The sequence below is a fragment of the Labrus bergylta genome, chromosome 4 (assembly GCF_963930695.1).
Source record: "Labrus bergylta chromosome 4, fLabBer1.1, whole genome shotgun sequence".
Classification (NCBI taxonomy): domain Eukaryota; kingdom Metazoa; phylum Chordata; class Actinopteri; order Labriformes; family Labridae; genus Labrus; species Labrus bergylta.
In genome coordinates, this window is record NC_089198.1 from 17017123 (window position 1) to 17044484 (window position 27362).

Below are 27362 nucleotides of genomic sequence, written 5' to 3' on the forward strand. Positions count from 1 at the left end.
AAAACACAAATTTATGTGCAACTCACTATAAAAGAGCAAAACACAGACAATACAACAATAAAAACACATGAAATATATTGAATGAAGGAGGATAAAATAATGTGATATGATACAACCGCTTCAATTTTTTTTTTTTTAACTTCTTCATGTGATAGATGATGAAATCTATGAAATCTGTGTGAATGTAGTAGTAGTATTAAGTGAACTGGTTCAGCTATGTTTTTTGAGTGCTGTATTGATTGTCTGCTGACTCGATTTAGGTCAGCCCTGACTCATATTGACTGAATAAAACCGACAGATAGAGCCCCTATCTAAACAGTTGTTTCTCTCGACAAGTGGATGTTTGTTAGCAGCTCATATTAAGCTGGAGATATTAAGAGGTATGGCCGGGTCGAACGTGGCATAACAGACAGTGTGAGGTGAGTATTAAGTTGTTCTACATTTTTCCACTCTTAAAATGTCATTATAAAGCTCATAAAAACGAGCTGTACACTTGTTAACTGTACTTCAGATTATAGTTGTTACAGCTGTTATCAGACATGTTTTTGTTTTAAAACAATATCCTAATTTATTATCAGCCAGTGAAACTTTCAACTACTCTAACACAGAATACATGTGTTGATATTTGGTTGTGTGTCTCTACTACGGTATTGTTAAGCAACATCAGTTACTTTATATTATAAGTGCCTTTATGTTAACCTGATTGTAATACTTGAACATAGAATGCTGAGTATTTGCATGCTTATTTTCACATTGGTCATATAATCTCAAATTGTTGAAAATAAATAAAGACATAAGGTAAACCTATATTTTTGTGTGTAGGACATCAGATATGTATCCTTCAGTGAGTCATGTTTCCTGTCATTGAATGTAATTTAAAGTCAGCAATGAGCCATTAATCATACAGGAATGTCACGTTTAGTGTCAAAAAGAAAGAAAAAGAAGCCTGAATATCATTGATAATATACTGACTTACTCAACTTGTTACTGACATGGCATTAAATTCATATTCAAATAGCTTTTTCTGCTAGGAGCTCCGTTTGTTTAAAAGCATCTGTGCGTATACAGTTTACATACACAACAACGTACCACACACAAATCAGATTCAGTCTAACATCCATATAGAGCAGTCACCAGTGACGCTTGTAAAACAGTGTGTGTTGAAATATCTCATTCCAGCATTAGGTGGCAGTAATATCTCATAAGAAGCTGTACAATATGTTTCTCTCCTATCTCTGATCATTCTTCACATAATAGTCTCACGTTTTGGTCTTATTCCTGACTGATAAATTTGTCCAATATTTGATTTCAGTTTTAGATCAAGGACGATGCTGAGCTGAATAAAACACAGAGATACCTCCAAAATATTTCAGGTGAATCTGACGTTTACCTTGTCACCTCCCTTATCTTGCCAGAAAGGATAAAATACAACCAAATATGAAGTTCTGATCCTCATCGTCAGGGTGTGTTTTAAAGGCTCCCCCAACAGTTTCTTCATCACACCTTCAATTTAGCCTTTGACTTCTCTTTTGGGTTCTTGACCTCCTAACCTTACAAACAGGCTCTGTAAATCACTAACAGGTGCAGGTGGATGTGTGTGTGTGTGTGCGTGTGTGTGTGTGTTTGAATTTGTGTGTGTTCCCTGATTCGCCTCCTCCAGGCCGGTGCATTCTGCGTTCACGAGTGATGTCGGAACCAGAGATTCATTCAGACAGAGAGGACGACTACAGGTTTCTCCACAGCATGCTGATGGAGAAGAAACTCCATCTGCTCTTTAAGGTCAACACACATTTGATTTGTGCCGTATTAATGCAAATCACAAAAAAACAAAAGTCTTCAGGTAGTATGTGCCCAAAATAGATGGTTTAATATTATAAGTTTTAAAAACTTTTAAAATACTCTATAACTCTATAACTCTAAAAGCCGGTATGTAAAAGGTATGTAAAAATACAGAGATGTTATCAACACAAATACAAATTTAATCAAAAGTAAGAATGTTTTATGTGCTTTTATTAAGAAAGGTGAATCCCTGTCAGTCACACTACTGATTCTAGCCATTTACAGTTAATACATTAGTAATGCATTCACATTCAAGTGGTAGTTTAATGTCACAGTTCATCAAGATTGACTTCATTTAAACTTCTATATTATATACACTACCTGTTAGTTATACTTATAACAGGGGTCATTATCTAGATGATGATGATATTGTTAATAATTATAAAGTACAGTTACCTCAAAATTAATTAAAGTCATAATTAGTTTAGTCAATCTATAAAGTTTATACTTTTTTTTTTTTTTTTTTTTTTTTTTTACAAAACAACAGGCTACATAAAAGAAGTTGTACCTGATTTAAAAATCAAAGCATTTATTGAGAAAGGTCATGAATGAGTATTTAGCAGTTCATTAATAAAGTTAATTATTATGTTACTGTTAACAAAAAATGACGTGGCAATTAATGATGTTCAATAATGATTAATAATGCATTCATTTTGTTATTTTAACATTAGTTTGTGTCAAATACAATCTGTTGATGAGATTTTTGGGGCCAATACCGATACCGATATTGGGGAGAGAAAAAATCTGATGCCAATATCAGGTAATATCTTTCTTAGATCTATTTTGATCTGTAGAGACATATAGATATAGATATTGCACATTTTAAAGACATTCATACAATAACATTCATACTCTGATTAGATAAGTAAACAACTTATTGACAGTTGATAGTTGCTCACATTGAAACACTCAATGTTGTTTTAACTATTTGTTGGTGATATCCTAATGACTTGAAAGCGTAAAAAAGTTTTAACATCTTAAATTGATAGAGCAGACTTGTTTTTAACAGACTTTGTTTGTAAATCATTTTAATGGTTGTTATAACGTTTCAATTGCTGATATTGATACCTTGTGAAATGTTTTTTAAATACTTTGAAACAAACTTTTAAATGTTATTTTCAAAGCCGGTAAATAATTGGTCTTTGAACATTTGTATTTATTGGATGTTTTAAAAAGTTGCAGCCAAAACTCAGTAGTTTACATCATAGTCCTGTTAACACTGCAAGTATTTCAAAAAATGCATTCTGTTACATTAAATTGATGTTACCAGCAGCAGAAATATCAGTAGTAGCTGTTTTTGGATGAATGGTCAAAGTAAAGTAGAAAGGGTCTTTTTCTGCATCAAAAAACTTTATTGTGATAGGCTTCTTCTTCAACTTGGCAGATCCATGAGCGTTTGAAGCGCTTTGAGGAGCGATGCCCAGTCCCTGTCCAGGAGAACGCAGCGAGTCTGGCCTCAGAAGTAAGTGACTCCCTCCAAACGTCTTTTACAGAAAGACACAAACGACAGTTTGACAGCAGGGGAAGCAGGGAGATGGATTTTTTTTTATCATTCAAAGTGATTCCTCAGATATACTGATGACTTTCCTGTCTCACAGAATCACAAGTGGAACGTACATCCTGTCTCATGTGTACTGAATGATGAAATGTTAACTCAAATCTCTATTACAGTTTGAAAGGCAGCGTTTCAGAGCAGATATGATTTTGTATGTGTGTGCCAGGAGTACGTCACAGACTGTATAGCCGAGCAAATGGTTGCTAAAATCATTTAGTGTGTAGTCTGCACACTTAACATCAGATATAAGATGAAGTGACAGTAGAGAGTACTCCCACTGATGCTGCGAGTCTAGATCAGTCTCTATTCCCTCAGATATGCATCGCATTACATTTACCAGTCTTCATCATGTTAGCAACCATCGCTCCAATGTTTCCATTTCATACCACTGACTTCTTTCTAGTAGTATTCTTCTACATTCATTTCCTGATTTTTCCCCCTCATATTCCTGGGCCACGTGTTAAAGAAGCATGTTCTTCTTACATTTTTCCCTTACTCTATACTTCCATCCTTTCACCAAAGTCCCTTTCCCATTTCACGGTTCTTTCCCTTAACTCTCCGGTTTCTCTCCTGTTTCAGTCTTGTGTACTTTCACTTTACCCTATTTAAGGCAAATTAAAGTACTTTGTCAGAAGGGCCAGATTCAACAAAGATTTAGGTGCCAAGGGGCAAATGAATTATCAATGTCAAACTGCTAAAGCTATGAATACAAATGTGTTAACAATTACGTCCCGACCGATATGGGGGTTTTTGGGCCGATACCAACCTTGATAGATAGATAGATGGATAGATAGATAGATAAATAGATAGACAGACAGACAGACAGACAAACAGACAGATAGATAGACAGATAGACAGACAGACAGACAGACAGACAGACAGACAGACAGATAGACAGACAGAAAGACAGACAGACAGACAGACAGACAGACAGACACATAGACAGACAGACAGACAGACAGACAGACAGACAGACAGATAGACAGACAGACAGACAGATAGATAGATAGAAAGACAGACAGACAGACAGACAGACAGACAGACAGACAGACAGACAGACAGACAGATAGAGAGATAGATAGATTTATCGGTCAGGCTCTATTAATAATGCACATTTTTAATCCTGAAAGAGAGGCTGCTTTAGTTAACAAAATGTTGGACATGTTTTTTTCAGTTTGACTCTCCCAAATCTCTTTTCTTTTTAATATTATGATTGACAACATACACAAATGATTGGAATTAATTGCCTAAAAAACAAAACTATATTTGTTTTAATTAAACAATGTATTTAACAGAAAATAAGTTATGTATCTTAGTCTTAATTGAGATTGTTATTTGGCCTGTTTTGGTCGTTGGATAGGGTTACCATTTTTATTGTTACTCCTGCCATGTTCCCATACTGTCTATCCATCCCTCTCCTCTCCATCTCCTTACCCTCTCCTCCTTTGCTCCAGATTCGGTTCGACAGCGACTCTCTGCCTGGCTTAAATCATCAGGACCCGCTGTTAGGGCCAAACCATGCGTCTGTTTCCCCTCAGAGAGGCTTCTGTTTGCTCACAGTGGAAACTAATGACCTTCATGCATTGTGTCTCTGGAGTGTGCCTCCACATCTTGAAGCAGTAGAAGTCATTACAGTGATCTGCTTGACAAGACGGGCGACTGCACACAGCCACTCTCCGCCTCTTCGCTTTCCGTCGACGGTCAGGGCTGCTCTGTTTTAGCTGTCGCCGCAGCTGTCGTGTAGCCTTGAACATTAGGGAGCATTTTTCCAACAGTGGCTAAACGACAAAAACCAAAGAGAGTTACATGTAACACAGAATGTTAACATCATGAACTAAAAAGCAAACTCCCAATGAGGTGAAGGGGTTGTTACAGAAATGAAGACAGTAATGTTGACAGGTCACGCTAGTCGAAGTGGAATTTTACTCTTCTTGTACGTCTCTGCTTGTTTCTCTGACTTTTTTGGCCAGTTACAGCGTATTCTACAGTAACCTCACCCAGGCCATGATATAAATGTGTACCTCTAATTATCAAAAATCTAACCATCACTCCTTCTCTTTTTCTCTGCTTCCAGTTGGCCGAGGGGCTGATATACCAGAGTTGGAGAGATGAAGCCAAAGAACTGGTTGACCTTGTTTCTAAACCCCATTTTATGGTGAGAAAGTATTTTCTTTCATGTTGATGGTTTTCTTGTAACAAACTTACACGTGTGTGTTGACCATTACTCCTCCAGCCAAGTCCTTAGTCAAATTAAACTCCCTGATATTTGTACTGAAGAATTTTGAATTCTTAAAAAATTTTTTAATAGTTTTGGAAATGCTTGCTTCTCCTGCTGAGAGTTAGCTTAGTAAATTTACAACACGTTCATGTCTACAATAAATCCAAAGCTACGGAGAGAAAATAAATGACTTAATAACAGGGGAAATGATATATAAATAAAACTAGAGGGGAGCTGTGACCTGGCATGTCAGCAGCTTCCAGAAAACAGCAACTAGCCACAAAGCTAGCTGCTGCCATATTATTTTTTACACAGTTTTACATCTGCAGACGTCTGAATAAACTATCCAGCAAGTGTGTTATCATGATTTCAGTAAATTTGATTTTGACAATCACAGAGCAGATGAACCTCACCGGCACACTGAGGTCGTTGACCCCGGGTTTGGAACCAATGACACTCAAGAAGGAGATGGATTATGTTGATGAGCTAAGGACAAAAGACGGATCAATGACAGATTTAAATTTCTAAGAAATTTCATAGTGCATGATGGGAAAACGCTAACTTTGCTTTCTCAAAAGGTACAGACTAATATCTGTGAATAAACACTAAATACGGTCTTTGTATGAATTAAACAAACCAGATATAAAGCCTAAATAATAAACCCTAACCCTTACATTTCTTGTGATTGTATGGGTCAGGGTCTGCGGGTCCATTGTATCCAAGTACCAAGTATAATTCAGGTCAAGGGTTTGGGAGGTGTGGGAGGGCAGATTTGAGACTTTTAATCAGATCTAGGCTTTTACTTCCTGTTTTCAGCTTTTATTTAACGATATCAAATACCACACACACTTTAATGTGCTATCACTCCTGTCATCCTACATCTCTTTGCAACTAAATACATAATAACATTTCTAAACATGTCTCATAATCCCCTTACATCTTAATCCCTTTAATATTACTACACAAGCAATACACAGTCTCCAGTCTGTGCTTGATACAGTTAGACTGAGCAGTGTTGGGTTTTGGGTCACTGAAGCAGATCACTTAATTGCTGTTCACATGTATCTTTTTTTTTTTTTACTTCCTTGTACTTCAGTGCCTCAGCAGATCATTATAGTATAAGAAAACACCTCATGAATGGTGTGGTAACATGTTCAGTCACTCTTATTGAAACAGCTAACACAAGAGCAGTAATCTGAGCTGCTAATTCTCATGCTGTCATGCTCCATCGGCGCTATTCTGAAGCTGTTTTAGACGCTCGAGCACATCAAATGTCTCGTAGTATTCTGTTTCCTACATTCTGCTCTTTTATGGGTCACACAAAGTGACAAATTTGTTCAACTGTAAATTGGATTCAACTTGATTTCACCTCATCATTCTGCCTGCTGAGAGGTGCTGACATCTTTTAACCACACTGGCACTGAAGCTAATCTACTCCCTAGTTATGTTTATTAGTGTTCACTCATGTAGAGGCCGAGACGACTCAATGCAGTTTTCCTTTTTTTCTGATCTGCTGACAGTCATATTTCAGACACACAAACACATACACAGACAGACACACACACACACACACACACACACACACACACACACACACACACACACGCACGCACGCACGCACACACACACACACACACACACACACACACAGACACACACACACACACACACACAGACACACACACACAGACACACACACACACACAGACACACACACACACACACACACACACACACACACACACACACACACACACACACACACACACACACACACACAGACACACACACACACACACACACACACAGGACACACACACACACACAGACACACACACACACACACACACACACACACACACACACACACACACACACACACACACACACACACAGTGTAGATTTTTCCAGTGAGCTGCAGGAGTCGTAGAGTTTCATAATGAGGAGCTGAGGCCCTCCGAGAACTAACAGGTTTGTTTAAATATTTTAATGACCAGTTTGTTCTTGGCTTAAATGCAGGAGCTCACACATACTTTTAAGAGACTCAAGGTTTAATATTCTGTAAATTAATGTTTGTTTTTTTGAAAATCTGTCTCTGAAAGTGGCCAGAGACACATTGCTCACGCGTTGGCAGTTTCTAAGCAGATCAACTGTTGACGGACCCGGGATAACAAGTAGACTAACTGACAGATGGATTGGCTGATTGTTAAAATTAAGCTGATGAGCAGATGTTCCCCTCCCTCGTCTCCTTCTTTCTTATTACAGTACATTCCCTTTTATTGGATTTGCACTCTTGTCCAGAAGAGGACCGATCCAGAATATTGTTTTTCTGCAAACAAACCTGGAGTTTTGACTCTGCCAAAGTTAACAAATACTGAACTTAAATGAACTGTCTGGGCATTGATAGTCAGTCATATATCACTTGACAGTCCTGCTTTGGAGGGCTATATTTTTCCCAGACATGTGTGATGTTTGAGCCGAGCCAGTGTGACTGCAGACAGGCCGAGTTAGGCGTGTGTGGGGGCTTCCTTTCAGGTGGCCCACAGGCTGGCAGTACTTTTAAAATTATATTAAATTTGGAATATTTGTATGGGCAAAAAGTACGTTTTTGACCATAAAGAAAGGGCTGCATTTGGATTAAAATGCTTTAGTGAATGAAGGCCCACCAAACTTTTTGCTCATTCTCAAGTTAATCACCTCTACAATGTCAACGAGGATTTTGAGCTTACTGTAATACCTAAAATGTGACGTTTAAACAAAGATACATTTTTTACACTGTACACTACATCAAGATACAGATTTCAACAACAACACACCAATTTCAATTTTGTTTGAACTGAGGAAGCTACAATCTACTTTGAGGAAGATACAATCCCTAATGTCAAATCTAAGTGCCTTAATGCTGCTGACTGTAATTCCTTTTTTCATGTACAGAGTTTCCTGTTTGTCCATGACTCTGTAGCTCAGAGAGACTTTGAGCCCACTCTGCCACCCATACCTGATGACGTCCTGGACAGCGACGAGGATACAGTCAAATATGTCAGTCTGTACAAAACCAAAGAGCCTCTGGTCAGTGAAAACACCATCACGCTTCAAATGAAAAGTAAAATTAAATGTACTGTATTTCCTGTTTAGCTTAACTCAAAAGCTCCACATTTTACAAAATACACTTCATTGACTTCTAACTGAGGGTAGAGTAGCAGGTCGAGACACTTCCACTGTCATTTATGTTCAGCGCTAATGATTACATGAGGTTAGCTTAGCACAGATAAGCCCCACAGACTGTATAAAACAATCTCATTGACGTCACTCATAAGTTTCTGAAGCAAACTTTTGAAGCCCATTGAAATGTGGTCACCATTTTGAAATTGCGATCTCAACCCAACTTTCTAGCCTGACTCTAATGATTATTTTATTACACATAATGAGATACTACCATAACTAAATATATCATGTCCTATTGCAAGCTTTGCAGCTGTTCATACACATTTATTTATTTTTTACTTTGGACCGAGGCAGAGGTAACATGTTTCTCTTGTTTCAAATCATTTCACTAAACCAAGATAATGACCTGCCAACTTGAGCCTTTTTTTAATCGGTGTACATCAATCCCTCCTCTTATCTAAATCTCACCAAATATGACAAACAGCAATATTTTCCAAATGTTAAACTATGGCAGAAAGTGTATAACCTCTCTGGTAGAAAGACTAAAAAACTGTGCTAAATCCATGCAAAAATAAGTTTGGACCATTCTCACACATCATGACTCAGATAAACAAACTATGTCACTAACATGATCCTGTTTTTCACTCCATGAGAACAACTGTCGGCCTGTTTCTAATTTGTTCTACCTAGCTGTGTAATGTGCACACAACCTACACAAGTGTAGGTATTTCAGTTAAGACAACCGTGTAATAAGGCAACTACACTTACATGTACAATTTGTCCTGCCACAACATCTGACCAGCACAGGCAGTTCAAAGAAAAAAACACTATCCTGAGGTTTCTCTAGCGACTGGATTAATGTCATGTTGTCAAGCAGCGTGACTGCTAAAGATGTGAATGCCAAAGTGTAGCAGGTCTGCAGCTCTTGGACTGGATCTGTTCCTGCAGCAGCCTGGATCACCTTTGTGTCTGGACTGCTGCTCACTTTCCTCAACCAGGAATTTACAGAGTCAATTCTTCCACATCTTTGTTGCCATATATCTGTTGTGACACGCAGCATCATTTCAGCATTCATGTGTGTGTGTGTTTTGCACTGCTTTAAAATGGGTTGGAATAATTTCTCTTTTGTTTCTAAATCCTGAGGTCCCATATCAAACCTAGTATACTTGATACTACCTGACTGGTCTGCCTGATTCCACCTTAATCCAGGCCATTGTCCCTTATTTCTAGGATTTCCTGGATCAACAGAAACTAGACTGGAAACTAATCAGAGTACAAAGGCTACAAACCTTCGCCAAGGCTGCTAAATCCTTCGATTTTCTATTTCAATAACAAAATTCAGTTCGAAAAATGCTCGTGTATCTGCATGTGGATCAAGGTATCCATAAAATACGTATTGTGACAGACAGCTGCGAGGTGCATGTGCCAGATTGTTTTCCACTAAAGCAGGTCCAGCAGTTCATTAGAAAATATCAGAAATAATCAAAAATGCATTCACGCACACAGTTAAAATTCATTTTAGAAATTCCTGGATTCACATCAAAAGTAAGCATTCATTTCTTAGCATGTGACCTCAGTTTTCCACCAAATTCAATTGAAATTTTAGCGATATCTTGCTTACAAAGCGACTATCATATCCCCTGCAGCAAGATGAGTGAATCTTTTATTCTAAATAGAATATGATCTTAATAAAATAGGAACATCATTTACCCAATGATGGTATATTATTTGCAGTGTATACTGTATGTGTGTATTTATATGTGTGTATTTGTTTTAGCTTTGAAAGGGAATTGTGCATGAGCACCAATAATGGAGAACATACTTTTGTATTGATCCCAACACTAGATTGGACGGGTGGCTGACCTTTTTCTGACATGCTCTCTTTGATTGATCCAACATGTTCTAGTTTTCCAGACAACAGAGTTACACCCGAGCGTGCGCTGATTGTAGTCATCTACATAAGATGCTCTTTCCATTGCGATTTGCTTCACATCAATAACATCTGTTGAACATAATGCTGATTTGGATAACCTTTTCCAGAGCTCTGTGTTTTACATGAAGGCAGCTGGCTGAATGTGTCCGTGCTGATACAAATAAGCTTCCCCTGGACTAAAGTGACTCTTAATATGTCTGCACTGTAATGAAATCAACATGTTATTTATTTTACTGTCCAAAAACTTCAACCCTTGTTTGTGTGTTTTTCTCTCTATCACTTATTCAATAATCTCTAACCCCAAGGGGGCAACTATTAAGAGGGATAGAGCCACTGGGGCGATTGTTGTGGCGAGGATCATGAGAGGAGGTGCTGCTGATAAAAGCGGTAAGCTGAAAAAGTCTTGTATGAAAGTTGTATCCATTCCTGTATCTTTAAATTAACTTGTACTAGTGTGTGCATAACAGATTCGTTTGCTTTGTTTTTACATTTGTATTTCCAACATTGTTAAGGCCTGATCCACGAAGGAGATGAGCTTAAAGAGGTGAATGGAGTCTCACTGGAGCACAAAAAGCCAAACGAAGTCCTTCCTCTTCTGGTCAGTCTCACCTCCACTGCTCAGTGCTTTTCTTTTCAAATGTTTACCTAATTGAGTGACTGTTCCTCTTTTCTTTTCTTCTCTCCTCGGCATTGTTTTTTACTTCCTATTGTCAGCAAATACAGAACGTTCACCAGTCCACCTATCAATATGAGGAATGTTGCTAAAACATGAGAAAACAGTTTATTTTTTTTTACTACTTGCTGTGTAATAATTGTCATGGGATGCAAGGTGACGTTAGTACAGGAGAAGGATGGAGTATTTTGATGTTATTCACTTATGTGAACCTTCTCAGCGTGATTCTGAGTCACGCAAAGTTCTCCTGGTCTACACAACAAGATATCCAAGATGGTTGGCAAAGCAGTTTGTCGCTACAATGATAGTATTTGCGTCATATTGGACTCAGTGTCAATGAAAGAGTGGAAAATAACATTTTGTCAAGCATAAAAGACAAGGTTTCATTATGTGTATGACAACTGCACAGGTCGCTCACTGGTTCTTGTGATATATCATCATCACCTCCTGCCCCCCTGTGGAGAATGTTCCTAACTTTTCAGCTCACCCTGACTTCATGCAGAAAATTATACTTAGGAGCTGGCATGAGAAATTAGGGGGTGAAAAATGTGGCTCTTTGCATTCCAGAATATTTCAGAAAATGTTCATGGCTTTTGTGTGTGTGAATACAGCATCCTGTAAAGCAATAACCATGCACTTTGCTTTGGTCAGCATAAAGACAGCGAGAGGGCAACAAGGAGCAAAAGAAGAAAAAGAAAATACAAAGAATGTTACTTTCTTTTACACCTTTAGCACAACAAGTTTTGTTCAGCTTAATTATACAAAGTAAAGTGGCTGGTAGGCTGTTGTTCTTGTGTTGGGACCAAACAAATCTAGACATTTCCCCCCGTGCTCTCGGTCTTTATGTCATATTATTGTTATCTAACGTCACATTTACGCTATACGGCTGCAGAGAGGTATCATACGTCTCATCTAACTATCTCTGAGAAAAAAAGAAGAAGATTGGAGCAAGATTATTCCCCAAAGCTTCAGACTTCTCCTTGTGTTGTTCTTGTGCAGGATTGTTCTCAAGGTGAAGTGAAGTTCAAAATCATTCCAGCCTCATCCAGCGGAGAAATGTCACCACATAAGAAGAAGGTACTGTAAATATAAACCATGTATAATCCGTGACGTGTGTATTTTAATGTGAGCATGCAACGTTGCTGCATTTGGAATGGCTACCCACATGGTTTCAGTAAAAAGGGATGAAATCAGTGGTATCTTGTGTGTTTGGCTTTTATTTTGTGTCTTTGCTACGATGCTGTAACTGCAGCAGCATGATGTCAGGGAGTACTTTTATAATATCAAAAAAAGACTGATCATTTTATACTTATCACATGTCTGGCTGCAGACACTCAACAATAACACTCTATTCATCTTATGTTTTATGTTGAAACATTGAACTTACAGAATCCTCTTTTGTTTAGATTTCTCCGACACTATCATCACATACATGAAGTGGATGTCCAAGATGTTGGAAACAGTTAGCGCAGGGAGCATTTGTAAAGGATTATGATGAATAACCTTCTTTCATCACGGCCATTATTCAAATAGTTACTCTAACATATGCTTAAATGCATCGGACAGGGATGTTGTTTCCAACGGCAGGATAGAGAAGGGGTTCCCTAGCTGCTGTATAGAAAGACACGGACATTACTTGTATTGTCTTTGTCAACTGCTAGTCATCTTTTAAGGCTAAAACACTACAAAATACTCTTTCCTTAGATGTTCTTGCGGCCTCTTTTTGATTATGATCCTCTTGAGGATCCTGCGGTTCCCTGTAAAGATGCAGCATTGGTCTTTAAAAGAGGCGAAGTCCTCCAGATTGTCAGTATGGAGGATGACACCTGGTGGCAGGCCTGTCACCTCGGGGACAGCGGCACTCGGGCAGGACTCATCCCCTCCAAGCAGCTCCACGAAAGGTTGCTCATCTTGCTCCTCATTAATATCTTGATGACATTATGTCCAAATGCTGTTTTGATTTATTGTTGTTTAATTTCCGCAGGAGAGTTGCACTACAGCGACCTAAAGCTCTGTTCAGGCCTCGACCAGTCAAACCACCAGGTGATGAGCGCAACCTTTTCTCCATAAAATCAGCACACCTGAAAGGAATAAAACCTTTTAACACTTTCCAGTAAACACATTCGAGGTCCTTTAGTGCTGAGCTGAGAGGTGACAGGTCACGTCTCAAGATCAGGGTCATGGTTGAGCTCTGCTGCCCTGCTGTTGTACTCACTGCTTTTGTTTTCTCCACATGCTGCACAGATGAGGGGGAAGGTAATGTTTTTGTCTGTGTGAATTTGCTCTGGAACACTTACCTTCTGCATAATTCAAATGACATGAAAAACATGTACTTTTTTTGTTTTGGTTAGAAGTCTTTTAAAGATTTATAGAGGTGTGTTATCCAAAAACAATAATAGTATTACCTCAAATGCATCACATTACAAAAAGGGAGAGTATTCTGTTAAATGTTCCCTTGTTGTATCCAAGCAGGTTTTAAGTATCTGGCCTTCTACTGTGTGTTAGTTTCTCAATGACAATTCCTGAGAAGGGTAGTTCTTAATTTAAAAAAAAATCTTGGTATGACTTATCGATAAAACTATTATTAGAATTTCCAAAGCATATAGAAAGATAGATCGATGGATAGTTAGTTAGTTAATGTGGGTTTGATTCCATGAATTTCTAACTCTCTTCTCTTGTTTTTCCTTTTTATTTGATTGTTTTTCAGTCACAGAGGATGTAGACTACAGAGCTATAACCGGGATCCACATTGGTGAGATGTTGAACTTGTTACACTCGAAGTTTCACTGATACTGGGAAATACTGTTGATCTGTATGAAACAAGAAAGTAAAACTGCAGACATTTGGACAGCTCAAAACATGCCTATAAATATGTATTGATCTTTAATAGAGCAAAAACAGGGAAAAATTACACTGTAGTTTTATTCAAGTATAAATATTTATAAACCAGTTTTCATGGTGATGTAGTTTTGTGGTTTTAGGATTTGTGGGAGAAAACTGGAACAGCAAATGTGGTTTAAGTCATTGCATTTATTCTATTGGTCTTGATCTCATGGATATATGATGGATATCAGCAGTGCAGGATGATCATATGGTTCATATGGGTGTATGCATTTCAGACTGATTGTTCTTTACATCTGCTCCGCACAAGGTCATTACATATTTAGCATTTTATCAGTTCTAAGTCTCGGCTTTAATTAACGTGCATTTCATTTGATCTCAGGCCAGCTTCCACCTCACGACATGGTTCAGACTCTGTGTTCCCTCTTTGTCTGGCATGTATTGTAAACTTACTGATGCTGCATGACTAACCCACTCATGCAGAGTACTCAGTGAGTGAGATAGAGTCGTGCTGTGTGTGTAGATACACCAGAAAAGGCATTGTGAGGCGCTTTCTTGTTGTGGGTTAGACTAGATAAATACCACCTCCTGTCCAATGGCTAAATTGCTAGAGCCACCAGACAGTTAGCGCCACCTAGCATAAATACATCAATTAGAGGGATGCATTTCACCCCTGTAAAACAAAATGTATTGTTATTACAATCTTTTGTTTTTCGATTCAATTCACAAGACATAAGCATTGAGAGGCATCGTTTATGGGGTTTTTTGTAAGAGCAATTACTGTTTTCTTCCGCTTGCGAAGCTTTGCTCTAAGGTAGCTAACCCGTAGATTATATTTTAAAATCCCCTGTGGATTACAACAAAAAATCGAAACGTTATCTTGTCTCAGGCTTGTGTTTTTTCATAATCTTTTGCGTTATGAAATATGTGAAAAACTGCATTAAAATCAATGTTCTTTCTCAACTTAAAACAAACATTTCTGATGATTCACGGTACTACAAGCTAACTCTGCCCTTACGACATTTTATAAAGTTAGCTTGTGATTAATCGTTCTATGAACAACGAGCAAACCACACTCATTTCTGCTTTGAAACGTTAAGCTAAAGCTGGCAGTTCACACTGTTAAGGGGCAAAAGAGGAGTGCACACAAGCACAAATCACTAGCGCTAGGATTTGCTAGGAAGTTGCTAGGTGACCGAAATGATATTGTGAAAATAGTGAATCCTTGGATGCTGAGTATGTATCTGTCCACTATTAAGTAGAAAGCCCTGGATTTTCTTTCTGCTGAGGAGGAGACGAGCAGCAAAAAAGAGGAGGGTGTGGGTTCATAAAATCGTCAGGGCATCACTGGATTTGGGGGAGTTTAGGCTCGCCAGGAGCTACAGCTTCATAATGGCCACTTCAAAATCGCAACACACATTTTTACAGCTTTTTTCAACACACCTGGTACGCCAAAATTGTGCAAAATGTCTTTCTAATCTTCTTCTTAGTTTTTATTTTTAAGCTAAGCTAAGCCAAGATAATCAGCTCTTAAAGCCACAGATAATAAAATACACAAAAATCTAGATCTAATTTTGTCTCCCTGTGTTAGTGAGTTTATTTCACTGTAAAAAATGTATTTGAAAAAAGTTAATATTTGAATTACTAAGATATACCACAAGCTAACAATTATCATGTGTGTGCATTTGATAGCCATTGGCAGAATTACTTGCTAACCTGCTTTTAAATTTGAATGTTTCTGTCAAAAATTGTTGTTTAATTTTAACAAAGTCCATTGGAATTAAAGAATAGCCTAATATAAAACTCCTTCAAACACTACCCTATATACTGTATATATACACATCCCTGAAGTTAAGGACAATCTTTTCATCAGTGCACTAATGAAGAAAAGTCATAATGGAATCAATATGTAGTTGTTTTTCCAGATTGTTGAACTATTTCTTCTGATGTCAACACTGAATTATGATGTGCCTCATAAATGCCCTAAAATATCTTGGTGAATTTGTGGATTTTATGGTACTTCTGAGAACCAAGGGTTTTGGTTCTGTATCTTATAATCCTGGCATGAAAGGCTCAGTCGCATTTTTTACTGCATGTCACTCTCTTCTCAGGCTTATCTCTTGTCTATCCATTTTTTCATTCATTCCTGTAAGAAAAAAATCTCATGTAGCCTTGCCAAAAAAAGAATAGGTTTTATGGATGAGAGCACTGTGACAGAGGAGAATTTCACTGCCAACATTATTTTAGATTGACAGTGTTTTCCTCTAGATCATACGAGAGGATTTTTCCTTTACTGTCTCACATTGGTTTGTTAATCACCTTTTACATTATAAGTGAAATCATCAGTACATTTCTCATGTAAACAAAATGTTTTAATCTTCAATCATACGGCCCTATTTCTTAGAATGAGCCTGGAGAGGAAATGGACAGATTTGCTTACAAAGTGAAATTGCAGCTGACGTCAAAGAAAGCCTGGCAGCATCACTTAGCAGCAGTTAACTTCATAAAAGAGAACGTGCCTGCCAAGCCAGGCCAGACCACAGTCGCATGGCAGACGATTGCTGTCAGACGGCCTTCAAGCGTTGTATGACAGACTGTGTTGTCATCTCATAACAGGGGTTTGTGTTGCTTATTGTAGTTCTTTGGTGTTGATGGCTTCTTAGATGGTGTTGTAATCTTTTATTCTGCCTCTCTTTTCAACTGCGGCCCAACCCTCTTTCTGTTATAGTCATTGGTGCTTTTGAAAATGGTTCTAGATTTCCCACTTTCAATCATGTTGAAAGGATGTTGAATCATGGAATTTCAATAAGTACTTAAGTAATTAAGCCTCACATTTCTGAAGAGATTATTAACATATTAAGGTATAAAAGTTATCCAATAGGTTTGATAGATATACATAACTGGTTTATTCAAAACTAAGACTAGAGCAGTGCAAGTCACACAGTGCTTAACAGAACTTCAATTTTAAAAAAAATGAGTCAAGTTATTGGTCCAGTCACTGTAAGGATAAAATGTATTAGCGTAAAAATAGTGGAACCTCTAGGTCCAAAAATATTCTGGTTTCTGTAGTTCAAGGGGTATCCACTACAAGCTTTTCAGAGTGCTTAGCCTGCATGAAAACAGTCCTAGTAGAGAGCAAAAAGGGGAGACACAACCAGACATAATGCAACCCCAGGTACCATAAGCAGTCATCTTACGACATTCTCGCTTCTTGCTGGTTGTAAACAATCGCAATTCACAAGTAGGGAGACTTGGCCAGACGTCCGTTCCTATGACCTGCTGGCTGCACTGAAAGCCTTGAAAAGTTGGTGGCTTGGAACAGAAGCTACATCATCGTCACAGGATACCTGATGGGTTGTGGAATTGCAAATGATGAGATAAGTCAGTTTAATGAAGTGATATCTCTGCAGCTGTGGTCTTTACAGTTTTTAAAAAAAAGCCTAAGTCCTCTTTGTCCAAGACAATTACATAACCAATTGAAAAAGGGTTTGAGTCAGAGACAAGACTGAGATATTAAAGTGGTCTTGAGACTGCTCTTGAGACCGACGCAAACCTTCAGTACTACAACAGTACTTCATTTGTCAATGATTGGTCCAGATATACTGTTGCAATGCAGCGATGTAGGTCTGTTAATAGGAGGATACTCTTTAGTTTTTACGCAAGAAACCTGACTGGTCTAAGATTGCCTCTCTGTTTTTAGCTGGTTTAAGAAGAAGCTTTCGGCTCGGGAGAAAGAGTAGCTGGGCCAGAGAAGCAGCACGGGCCAAGAGGTGGAGCACAGGCATACACAGAACATTTACTGCACCTACCTACATAGAGGTGATCCCACACTACAGAAACTCCACGGACAGACACCGTTTGGTCGCACTGGTTGGTATGTATGAGCTAAACTGAAGGAAAAAAGCAAGTTCCCATCTTGTACAATTCAAAAAGCATGTTTGACTGGTTCCTTTGCTGTTAGCCAGTCCAATATAACATTGTTCAGAAAATACTCTTAAGAAAGTACAACATTTTGTGGTCAGTTGTGTTCTGTTTAGTGTTATCGCACTGTTTTCCTTTGTCCTCAAAATCAAAATAACGTGATCCTATTCATTAAAGGACAGCATTATTGAAGCTGCATTTGATCAAAAGAAAAAGTATTGCATTGATGAAGATTAATGCTTCAACTCTTGAGTACATGAACAATTATTTCCCATCAGAACCACGTAAACACTGTCAAAAAAATTCTACGGCAGAATGTATTATGTTCTCTTCCGTTACATTGTGGCCCACCCCAAATTCAGTTCTCTGCCAACCCTGCAGGCCTGCTCTATGTATTTTTTGAGCTATATCTCTCCCCAGGGAGTTTTACATTTAGTCTTTTTAATGTCAGATTATGATGCAACTGTTGGTCACCTGTGACTGTGGGTTAATGGAGAAAGTAAAGAAAAGGGGAAAATAGTAAAACTGGAAGGCTGAAGGAGAGAGACACGTTGAACTGAAGAGGTGCAAAATAAGCCCAGATAGTAAAGAGATGAATGATAGATGAATGGAGCGAAAGGGACGGATGGATTATGAATAAGACTCCTTATAATGTCAGCCAAGTTCTCCGTCATCAAACTAGAACAGTAAAGACAGCCTGGATTTACATTTAAACCTCCTTAATTGCGTTTGAGCTCACCCCGACTCTGCAATACATTTTACTGTCTACTGTAAAGGCTCTTCATTGACTGAAGAATATTCAGCTTACTGGTGATGAGACCCTGGGACAGGAAAACTGTAGATTGCTATAGCAGGACCTGCAGGATAATGTCCGACCATGAAGGTTAGAAACATAACCTTCATTTGGACTTTAAAGCTCCTGTGAGGAGTTTTAAGCTGCTTATAAAACAAAATCAAATGAATACTGATGCCACTTAATGACCTACAAAAGCGAAAGAGAACATCAGCATAAACACTGACCACTTCTTTATTGCTGTTTTTAAAGCCTGAAACTGCTGCAGGGGGGTAGGTGTCAGATGAGCTGGTTTACAGCACACACTGTAGAAACCTTTATTTACATTTCCCACAGCAAAGATTCACAGTGAGCAAAACATTGAGTGAGCAACAATTGTTGATACTTTAACACATTTACAGGGCAAAATTAGCAATGAGATGTAATGTACCACTTTGTCTACAGGGGGCGCCACAATCAACACAAAGGAAAAGTTCCTCAAAGGAGCTTTAAATTGAAAAATGCCCCAGAAAAATTGGTGGCAGTGACCTCTTTCAGACATACAGATTGAGTAAATGTAAAAAAAATAAAAAAAAAAGAAGAAGAAACTTCGGAGAAAGTTGCCAAAGAGCCCTCCTCTCCAGTTCTGTGGAACAGCTGTGGAGGACATCAGCAGTGTTAGAGCGCAGAGTCCATAAACTTGATATTTTGTAATGTATTGAGCTCATGCAAGGCTATGATGGAAAAGGCAGGTATGTCAGGAATCCTACTTTGAGACGGCGCTCCATTAGAGTCTGATGCAATCTCATGGTGCACAAACCTGAAAATCCCATATGCTACAGAGTATTGTAGTGTGTATATTGTTGCTCCATCCTGTGCGTCCTACACTTTAATGACACTGATACTGTGTGGCTTTGCAGATGTCACATTTAGATGTGATGCTATGGATTACCCAGAGGACAGGGGAGTGTTTTACATTCAGTTTAGTGAAAAAAAAAAAATCATTTTCAGACTAAAATCACGCAGAAATCAGACCTCTGTCTCGCTGACTCTCTCTCACTTCTTCTCAAATGATAAAGACAGATGTGTCACCAGATCACTAAGCCTATTCTATGTTAGACTTGTCGTGAGGAAAACATTAGTGATTTTGATCTTGGTCTCCAGGGCCTAGCGGCGTTGGCGTAAGTGAACTGAAGAGGAGGCTGCTGATATCCGACCCTGACCACTATGGCGTCACGGTGCCGTGTAAGACAGACATCTAAAACCCTCACCTTTACCTCTTGAACCTAGTAATGGTTTCTCCTCATTGAAATCTGTATCAGTCCCCTGTGTTTTTCTCTTTAAGACACCACACGTGAGAAGAGGAAGCAGGAGAAAGACGGAGTGGATTATCATTTTGTATCCATTCACATGTTTGAAGAGGATATTCTCAATCAAAGGTGCTGTTTCTTAAGGTTTCCATTCCCAGGATGTTAAAAATAGTCCCACTGGTGTTGTGTGCACTAACTCTTCCTCTCTACCCTTTTATGAGGGTAATGTCCTCCTTTTCTAGTTGTGTCTGAGTACCATTTTATGCTGTCTTATTCTCTTTCCTGTCGGTTTCTGTTTCTCTCTTCCAGGTTTATAGAGTATGGGAGACACAAAGCACACTACTACGGTACTAGTCTAGACTCTGTGAACAGAGTGATGGCTGAGGGCAAGGTGTGCCTCCTGGATGTGCACCCTAGTGTAAGTATCATTTCAGAGAAGCTAATTAAATGTGTTTTATGTAGCCAACTAAATTTGGATGAATTTTCCAAGAAGGGCATATTCTAGCCAAAATTATTCATGTGTTCCTGGTAAATCATTCAACCTAATAGTTTTCATCAAGTGACTTGTGAATGTTTAAATAATAAAAAAAAAATAAAGTCTCAAAGGGCACCACTTCAGTGTTAGGTTCCTGGCAGCAGTGTTTCCAATTGACCAGGCGCTCCATCAAACACGGAATTGGCAGTAGTGCATGTTGGGAAGACAGTGTAGGATCTGATGCTACCAGTTAGTTAGTGCCTGAGTAAGGATAAAAAGCATTTACATTTACATGTGGTCCACCCTTACAATTAAGGTCCACACTGTTTAACACTTTATTGAAGCTCAGGCATCAACTATACCTTCAAAAAAGACTATTGTTAGCAGTCAGTATTTGCTAGTGATCACATTTGACTTTTGTGTCCAGACATGACCAACATGTCAGCATGGCTTATAAGTGGTAAAGATGGGGGTGTCGGTAACTACAAAGGCTGGCGATGCAGCTAACAAACACGAGAATTACAGCAGCTGTATTGTTACTTGGTAGTATAGGACTTGACAATCTCAGCGACAGAGTAGGCCCAATGTTATTTTTCAATCTGGATTAGACAATGTTTGTTATGCGAGTTATTAAAAAAAGAGTATAAATGAAAATTTTAGCATCAGATGTTGATCAGTGGTTATCCAAATTTCAACCACTGACTTAGATCTGATTGTGCAAAATGAATATATCATTTTTTTTTCTCTCCAAATGTTCTGAAACCATTTGAATTTAATCTGGATCTGACAAAACACAACGTTTGGCCAACGGTCTAAACAAGGCCCATGTGTATTGAAAGAGGCACATACTGTTCTTTACCCTCCTCAGGGGGAATTAAATGAAGAAAGGGAAATCAAATGAAAAACAATAAAATAATAAACATACTGTATCAGTTCTGTTGTACTCTATTGATCTGTTGCATATTATAGCCTGTACATTATTAAACAGCATGGAAAGTAATCCCTCATGGTTCAAAGTAAGAATGTTTTTAAACCAATTTAACCAAGCTTCAACATTCCTCAGTAGATTGCAATCTCTAAGATTGTGGAAATGTACTGTCAGATTTCAGTCAATGTTCAGAACTAGTTTCTGTTGGTTGAGCCAAATGAAGAAGATGATATTAATACTTTTTACTATTATATGCTACTTATTGTACCAGTAATAATTACTTCTCCGTTTATCTAACCTCTTTATGTTTGTGGTGTCACATAGCCTAGCGGTTATGTCGTGCCCCATGTACAGACGTGTCACAGAGGCTGTGTTTTCAAATCCAACCCTGATCCTTTGCTGCATGTCATACTCCACTCTCTATCCTAATTGTCGTCATTTTCTAAAGGCAAAATTGGGTCCCAAAAAACTCTAAAACCTCCTCCTGTTTTTCTTTGCCACAATAGAAAATAAAGCACGTGTACACGTCTGAATACAAACCCTACGTGGTGTTTGTGAAGCCCCCACGCATCGAGGAGCTACGCCTCACCAGACGGAGAGCTAAATTCATCTGTGACGAAGAGAACAAGAACTCAGTGAGGATCTTCTCAGTAAGAGAAAGTTGAACACAAAAATACACTGAACACACCAGGTACATGTGTGAAGTCAGGTGCTTGTTCCATGTCTTGTAACATGCAGGGCGGAGTGAGGTTAAACGCAGTGGTACACCCACCCTACACCCATAGAAAACTCCCTTACTCATCCCCACACCTTACCTTACACATGGTTGACCCTGTGGTTTGCATTTAAGAGACATTTAAGAGACAGGGGAGTTACAAGCTGCTTGGTGGGTGGCTTCTTGTTCCATAACTTAACATGTAAGTGAGTGAGGTGTTCAGGTGTCTCCAAACAAGCAGGATTTGTTTGATGGCTGACATATTTCAGACATAACAAAAAGATGCCAGATAACTCTCATAATCCCCATCTGGCGTCCCACTCACTGTTTGACCCCATACTGCGCGATGTTGCCCTTATTAAACCCACCAGGTCACACACCTGGTTTGCAGCCAGGATGGAGTTTGCCCACTGCTAAAGACCATATCCCTTAGATATTTCGAGCATATCTTTCAGGGCTGTGCGCTCAACCCGTACTACAGCTGTTGTAAAAAGTCCCGCTCTCCTTGACTGACTCGCTGAGCATGTAACAACATTTTATGCCTCTGTATTTACAGATGAACGGCCATGTGGATCTGTTCCATGTTGTGTTAGGATACAGTATGTGCAGATTATGGAGAAAAGACATGGGAGTTTTTTTTGTCAGCATATGGTCAGACTTCAGCTGCAGTATTTGTGTAAGCCCCTTTCACGCACTGCACTCCTGAACATTTCCTGACATTATCCCATTATAGGTGCATGTGCAAACAAAAATGGCTGAATCTGTTCCTTTAAAGTCAGGGTGAGTTGAACACAGCAGGTGATAGTCAGGAACATTTATTGCAAACAAATGGGCAGCACAATGAAGGGCACGGTTAGCTCTTGTACATAATGTCATAATCCAAAACATGCATGACTTTATGTTATCATGGAGCGTGCTTAGTTTACAAGACAGGCAGACTAAAAAAAAAAGTTTTAAGAAAGGAACGTGCGGTCAGTCCGCGTCCACACTATGGAAAATGACTACATTTTTTGACTTTCTGGCTTATTTGTTGTCATTTTGATAAATCCATAAGGATTTCTTGAAAAGGGAAACATGGTATCGATTATACTTCATGTCCATGTTTTGTGCCCGTGTTTGTGCCGTGCTGAAGCACACCTCTTCCTTCCAGGCCAGGGCCAATGAAGTGTACCGTGCTTGAGCACAGAATGGAGCACTCACAAAGTCCAACTAACTGGACACATTGGTACAGATTGCCTAGTGTGAGTGCAACCTTTCATGCACCACCCCCTTCCCCATCAAAACCTAGTATTTCATCTGTGTTTCATACAAGTATTTCTACTTAGGAGAACACATACAAATCTCCCACTGTAAATTACATATGTGAAAATCTACATCTGACCATTTTTGGACAGCGATGTCCCGGAATTGTCAGCTGTGAAGTGTTCTTAAGACTAACTATAGCTTTTTTCACATATGCACTCTTGAAAATGTCTAGAAAAACAGCCCCTGAAATCCTCCTGTGTTGGTTGTTTACTCATAGCGACAGTCTATCCCTGTCGGATGGAAGGGAAGGAGGGGGTGGGGGGGTGGAGGGCTCTCTGGAGGTTAAACATGACATAAAAAAATGAAGCAGAAGTGGCAGATGAAGTAACAGAGTCTGCTATATGACAACTTAATGACAAATGTTTCCTTAGTATCCTTAGATTGATACCTGTATATCAGCACTTATATACATAGAGATTGCATCAGTCTTAAATGTATATTTTACTCAACGGTCACACAAATCAGATTATAACAACAGGCTGATTGACATAGTGGAAACTAAATGTAGCATCATGTTTCTAAGGGTTGTTTATCCTGGTTTTCTCGTGTCACAGGAGGAGCAGTTTGAGGACATGATTGACTCAGCTGAAACCATGGAGAACCAGTGCGGTCACTTGTTTGACAAAGTGATTGTTAACGGTGATATCGCTGTTGCGTTCCGAGAGCTGAAGGCCGACCTAAAGAGGGTGGAAGAGGCAGACGTCCAGTGGATTCCTGCAGAGTGGATTTGCCCCTCTTCTCCAACAAAAGCACGGAGAAGTTGTGGCTATTTGGGTGGCTGGATTTGAATTTTGAAACCACAAAAAAAAAGAGCAAAACAAAAAGAATTGTCTTAATTTCTATTCATAAACATTGAATTTCTATCATATTTTGTTTTCCATTTGTAATTAAGTCCTCCCACTACCACAGTTTTCCATAGTGTCCCCCGGTGTGTATAGAATTAGGCAAACAGAATCCATCACTCTCTTTCTTCCTCAGGTTGTCTTAGAGCCAGTTTTTCTGCTGGCATCAAGCTGAAATAACGTCGACTCACAGGATGGAGGAGACGAAGAAGTAGGGAAAAAAGGAAACTCTCCAGAGTTTGTGGCTGAGTGTAATCGTCCCCTGCCAAGTCGCAAACATCAGCATGTAATTATTCTGACAGCTGCTGCACTTCAATTAACTGTAATGTACACCAGAGAAATATTATTAGTAGCAGCCAGGGAGACATGCTGCCAACAACAAGCTGAACAAAATAAGGACAGACAGAAGATAACAGTCGATTAAAGACTGTGCAGGAAAGAGGAGGAAAACCTGTTTCATGGCTGCATGTTTCAGGATTGTACACAACGGCGGCGGGGGGGCTCTCAGTTTCCCTCCGGAGAGATAAAACGTCATCAAGTGCAATCTCAGGTGCCCTTCCAATCAAGGTTGGAAATGTACTTTTTCGCCCACCTGCCACTGAGGCTGGTGGATTTAAAAATTAACCAGCCAATCTTTTTTTTACCAAAAACTTTACTTTGACCGGTAGCATAATGTAATGATGTATAATATTATAATCAAGGCTTATATTAATTGGGTATTTTATGGAAGGAAATGCTTCAGCTATTAAAGAAGGAGGAGAGGCAGGATAAGCAATCATTGTTTTGAGATTGTTTCTGCTGGAAAAAGTGAGTTATATTTTGTGCTCATGCATAATCCAATCTTAAGGTATGACAACACCCTTCACCTCCCAAATCTTAAACATTTTAACAATGCACTATTTAGCACCTTAATTTTCTGCATGCTGAAACCCCATGTCATACAGATGGTGCCCTTTTTATTTTTTCCGCCCTGTGCCCTTCAGCAGCCTGAGTACGCTTCTGCACTAGCTGCTTAATCTAATTCTTTTTTAACCCCTGAATTCCTGTACATGCATGATGTTTCCTTCCTCTTCTTGGACGCTGTGCTCAATTGGGTGTGAAGGAGTGTTAATGTGTCTATCATGTCGTGTTTTGGGGGGGAGCTGCATGATGTGGGGAGACGGTAATTACTTTCCAGGGATTTTTGCCTTTGCAGACATATGGAGAGAAAGTTACGACGGAACATAAAAGCTTACTGTAAAAGCATGTTGAGGCTCTACACAGTCTATTAGGCTGCAGGGATAAATAGCATTAACAAACTGACCTTTAGTTTGTTTTATTTCACTTTAACATGCGTACTGTCAGTGTCAAACATAACTGCATACTCAAAGAAGACAGAAGAATAAATGGATGAGTGCAGATGCAATCATTGGTGTGTCTACATGTCTCCTGTGCAATAAAACGTAAGAAACCAGACAGTCAGGTCGGCAGTCGCACTTCTGCCAGGCCCGAAGCTCGAGCTCTGCCAAAGCGTGGCAGTATAATTTCATCGCACCGCTGAGAATCTGCAGGCACCAACTGAGATCATAACCATGCCATTTAAGACACCGGAGTGGTCCAATGAAAACCCGCCATTTTATGTTCGCTGCAGCTCCCGCTTCAAACATTACACAGAAGTATGATGTCAATTGGTCTCGAATAATTTGGCTCACTCACTCACTGTCTATCTCAAGTATGTAAAAATAAATATGAGTGGTGTTAAACAATATCTTCTTCTTCTCATGAGATATTCAAAACTCTGAAACAATCCTCACAGTTAACCACATGCTGACAGTATATGTGAGGTACATATACAAACCTAAAGCTGGCAGGGAAACGTTTTCAGCTCATTTTAGAGTACTGTTCACTAAAAAGTCATGAATTCTTCCAGGTGACCATACAGTGATTACAGGAAATACATAACAATTTCATTACAAAGAAAAAGTTGAAATAGTAAGAAATAAAATGTTCTATTGCACAACTCAATCCCCTCCAGGGTTTTGTTGTAGAGGCTTAGTCGGTGTAGGATTTGACACACGACTAAATGAGTGCTGCTGTTGTGGAACCAAAATAAGTTACTTAGCTCAAGGCTGTCTGTTTTTTTTTTACCTGTGAGGGAATGCCTTGTACATTAGCATTTTGCTAACAATGGCATGTTCACATTATGTGTTAACTTATTGAATTGAATGTACATGATCTGTCCCTTCCAGATAATAATAAAATATGTACAGAATTTAATTATGAAAGTCAAAAGAGAAGATAACAAACAGGACTCATTAAAAGTCATGTTTGCTGTATTCTGTTAGTGGACAATGGTTGGGTCATTTTAAGGTCACTGTTTTTTTTGCTACTTGGGTAGCAAAGTCAATGTGCAACATTGTTTTGATTTATTTTGGGGCATTTTGTGTCTTTATTGGAGAGATAGGACAGTGGATAGAGTTGGAAATCAGGAAGAAAGAGAGTAGGGAATGACATGCGGGAAAGGGAAGCCTGCTTCGAGGACTAAAGCCTCAATTCATGGGGCGTGCACTCTAACCACTGCGCCACCAGTGCCCCAACGTCCAAAGTTTTTTTTACAGACTAGTTATAGTTTTATAGTGTGAATAAACAAACTTGGTTCATCCTTCTTTTCATCTGTTAACATAATATGTTTTACCTTTATCTCCTCTTAGCTCTGTTCTGGTCTACACCAACTCCTGAGGAAAGTGTCTCATTGTCTGGCAAATGTTCATCTGTTTCATACAAGTTTTTTCAGTTTTCTTTTTGTTGTTGGGTTGGTAGTAATGAGCAGTATTTTAAAGATATTTTTCCCCACAGAGAGGAAATTAAATAGAAGTAATCCGTTCAAACAA

General features: G+C 38.9%; 1 protein-coding gene across 2 annotated transcripts; it reads left to right on the top strand.

The window, feature by feature from the left end:
* The first annotated feature begins 242 nt into the window (after positions 1–242).
* On the top strand, positions 243–27140 carry LOC109997785 (MAGUK p55 subfamily member 7-like). 2 transcript variants are annotated; one of them, XM_065953880.1, is made up of 17 exons: positions 243–419; positions 1661–1779; positions 3224–3301; positions 5469–5549; positions 8547–8681; positions 11016–11097; positions 11223–11308; positions 12383–12460; positions 13088–13284; positions 13368–13426; positions 14091–14135; positions 17925–18098; positions 20082–20162; positions 20263–20356; positions 20537–20645; positions 22137–22280; positions 24205–27140. In XM_065953880.1, exons 2-17 carry the CDS (start codon positions 1687–1689, stop codon positions 24436–24438), a joined length of 1770 nt encoding a protein of 589 aa, XP_065809952.1. In that variant the 5' UTR covers positions 243–419; positions 1661–1686; the 3' UTR covers positions 24439–27140. The 2 variants fall into 2 exon arrangements, with proteins under 2 accessions (XP_065809952.1, XP_065809953.1); XM_065953881.1 differs by lacking the exon at positions 243–419 and having other exon boundaries at positions 501–1779.
* Positions 27141–27362: the final 222 nt, after the last annotated feature.

Bases quoted from the DNA above. Each gene is read 5' to 3' on its own strand.
- LOC109997785 (XM_065953880.1), top strand. From the start codon at position 1,687: ATGTCGGAACCAGAGATTCATTCAGACAGAGAGGACGACTACAGGTTT. The intron at 11,098-11,222 runs GTAAGCTGAAAA...AACATTGTTAAG, and splicing joins AGGTGCTGCTGATAAAAGCG to GCCTGATCCACGAAGGAGAT. The intron at 20,163-20,262 runs GTAAGACAGACA...TTTCTCTTTAAG, and splicing joins CTATGGCGTCACGGTGCCGT to ACACCACACGTGAGAAGAGG.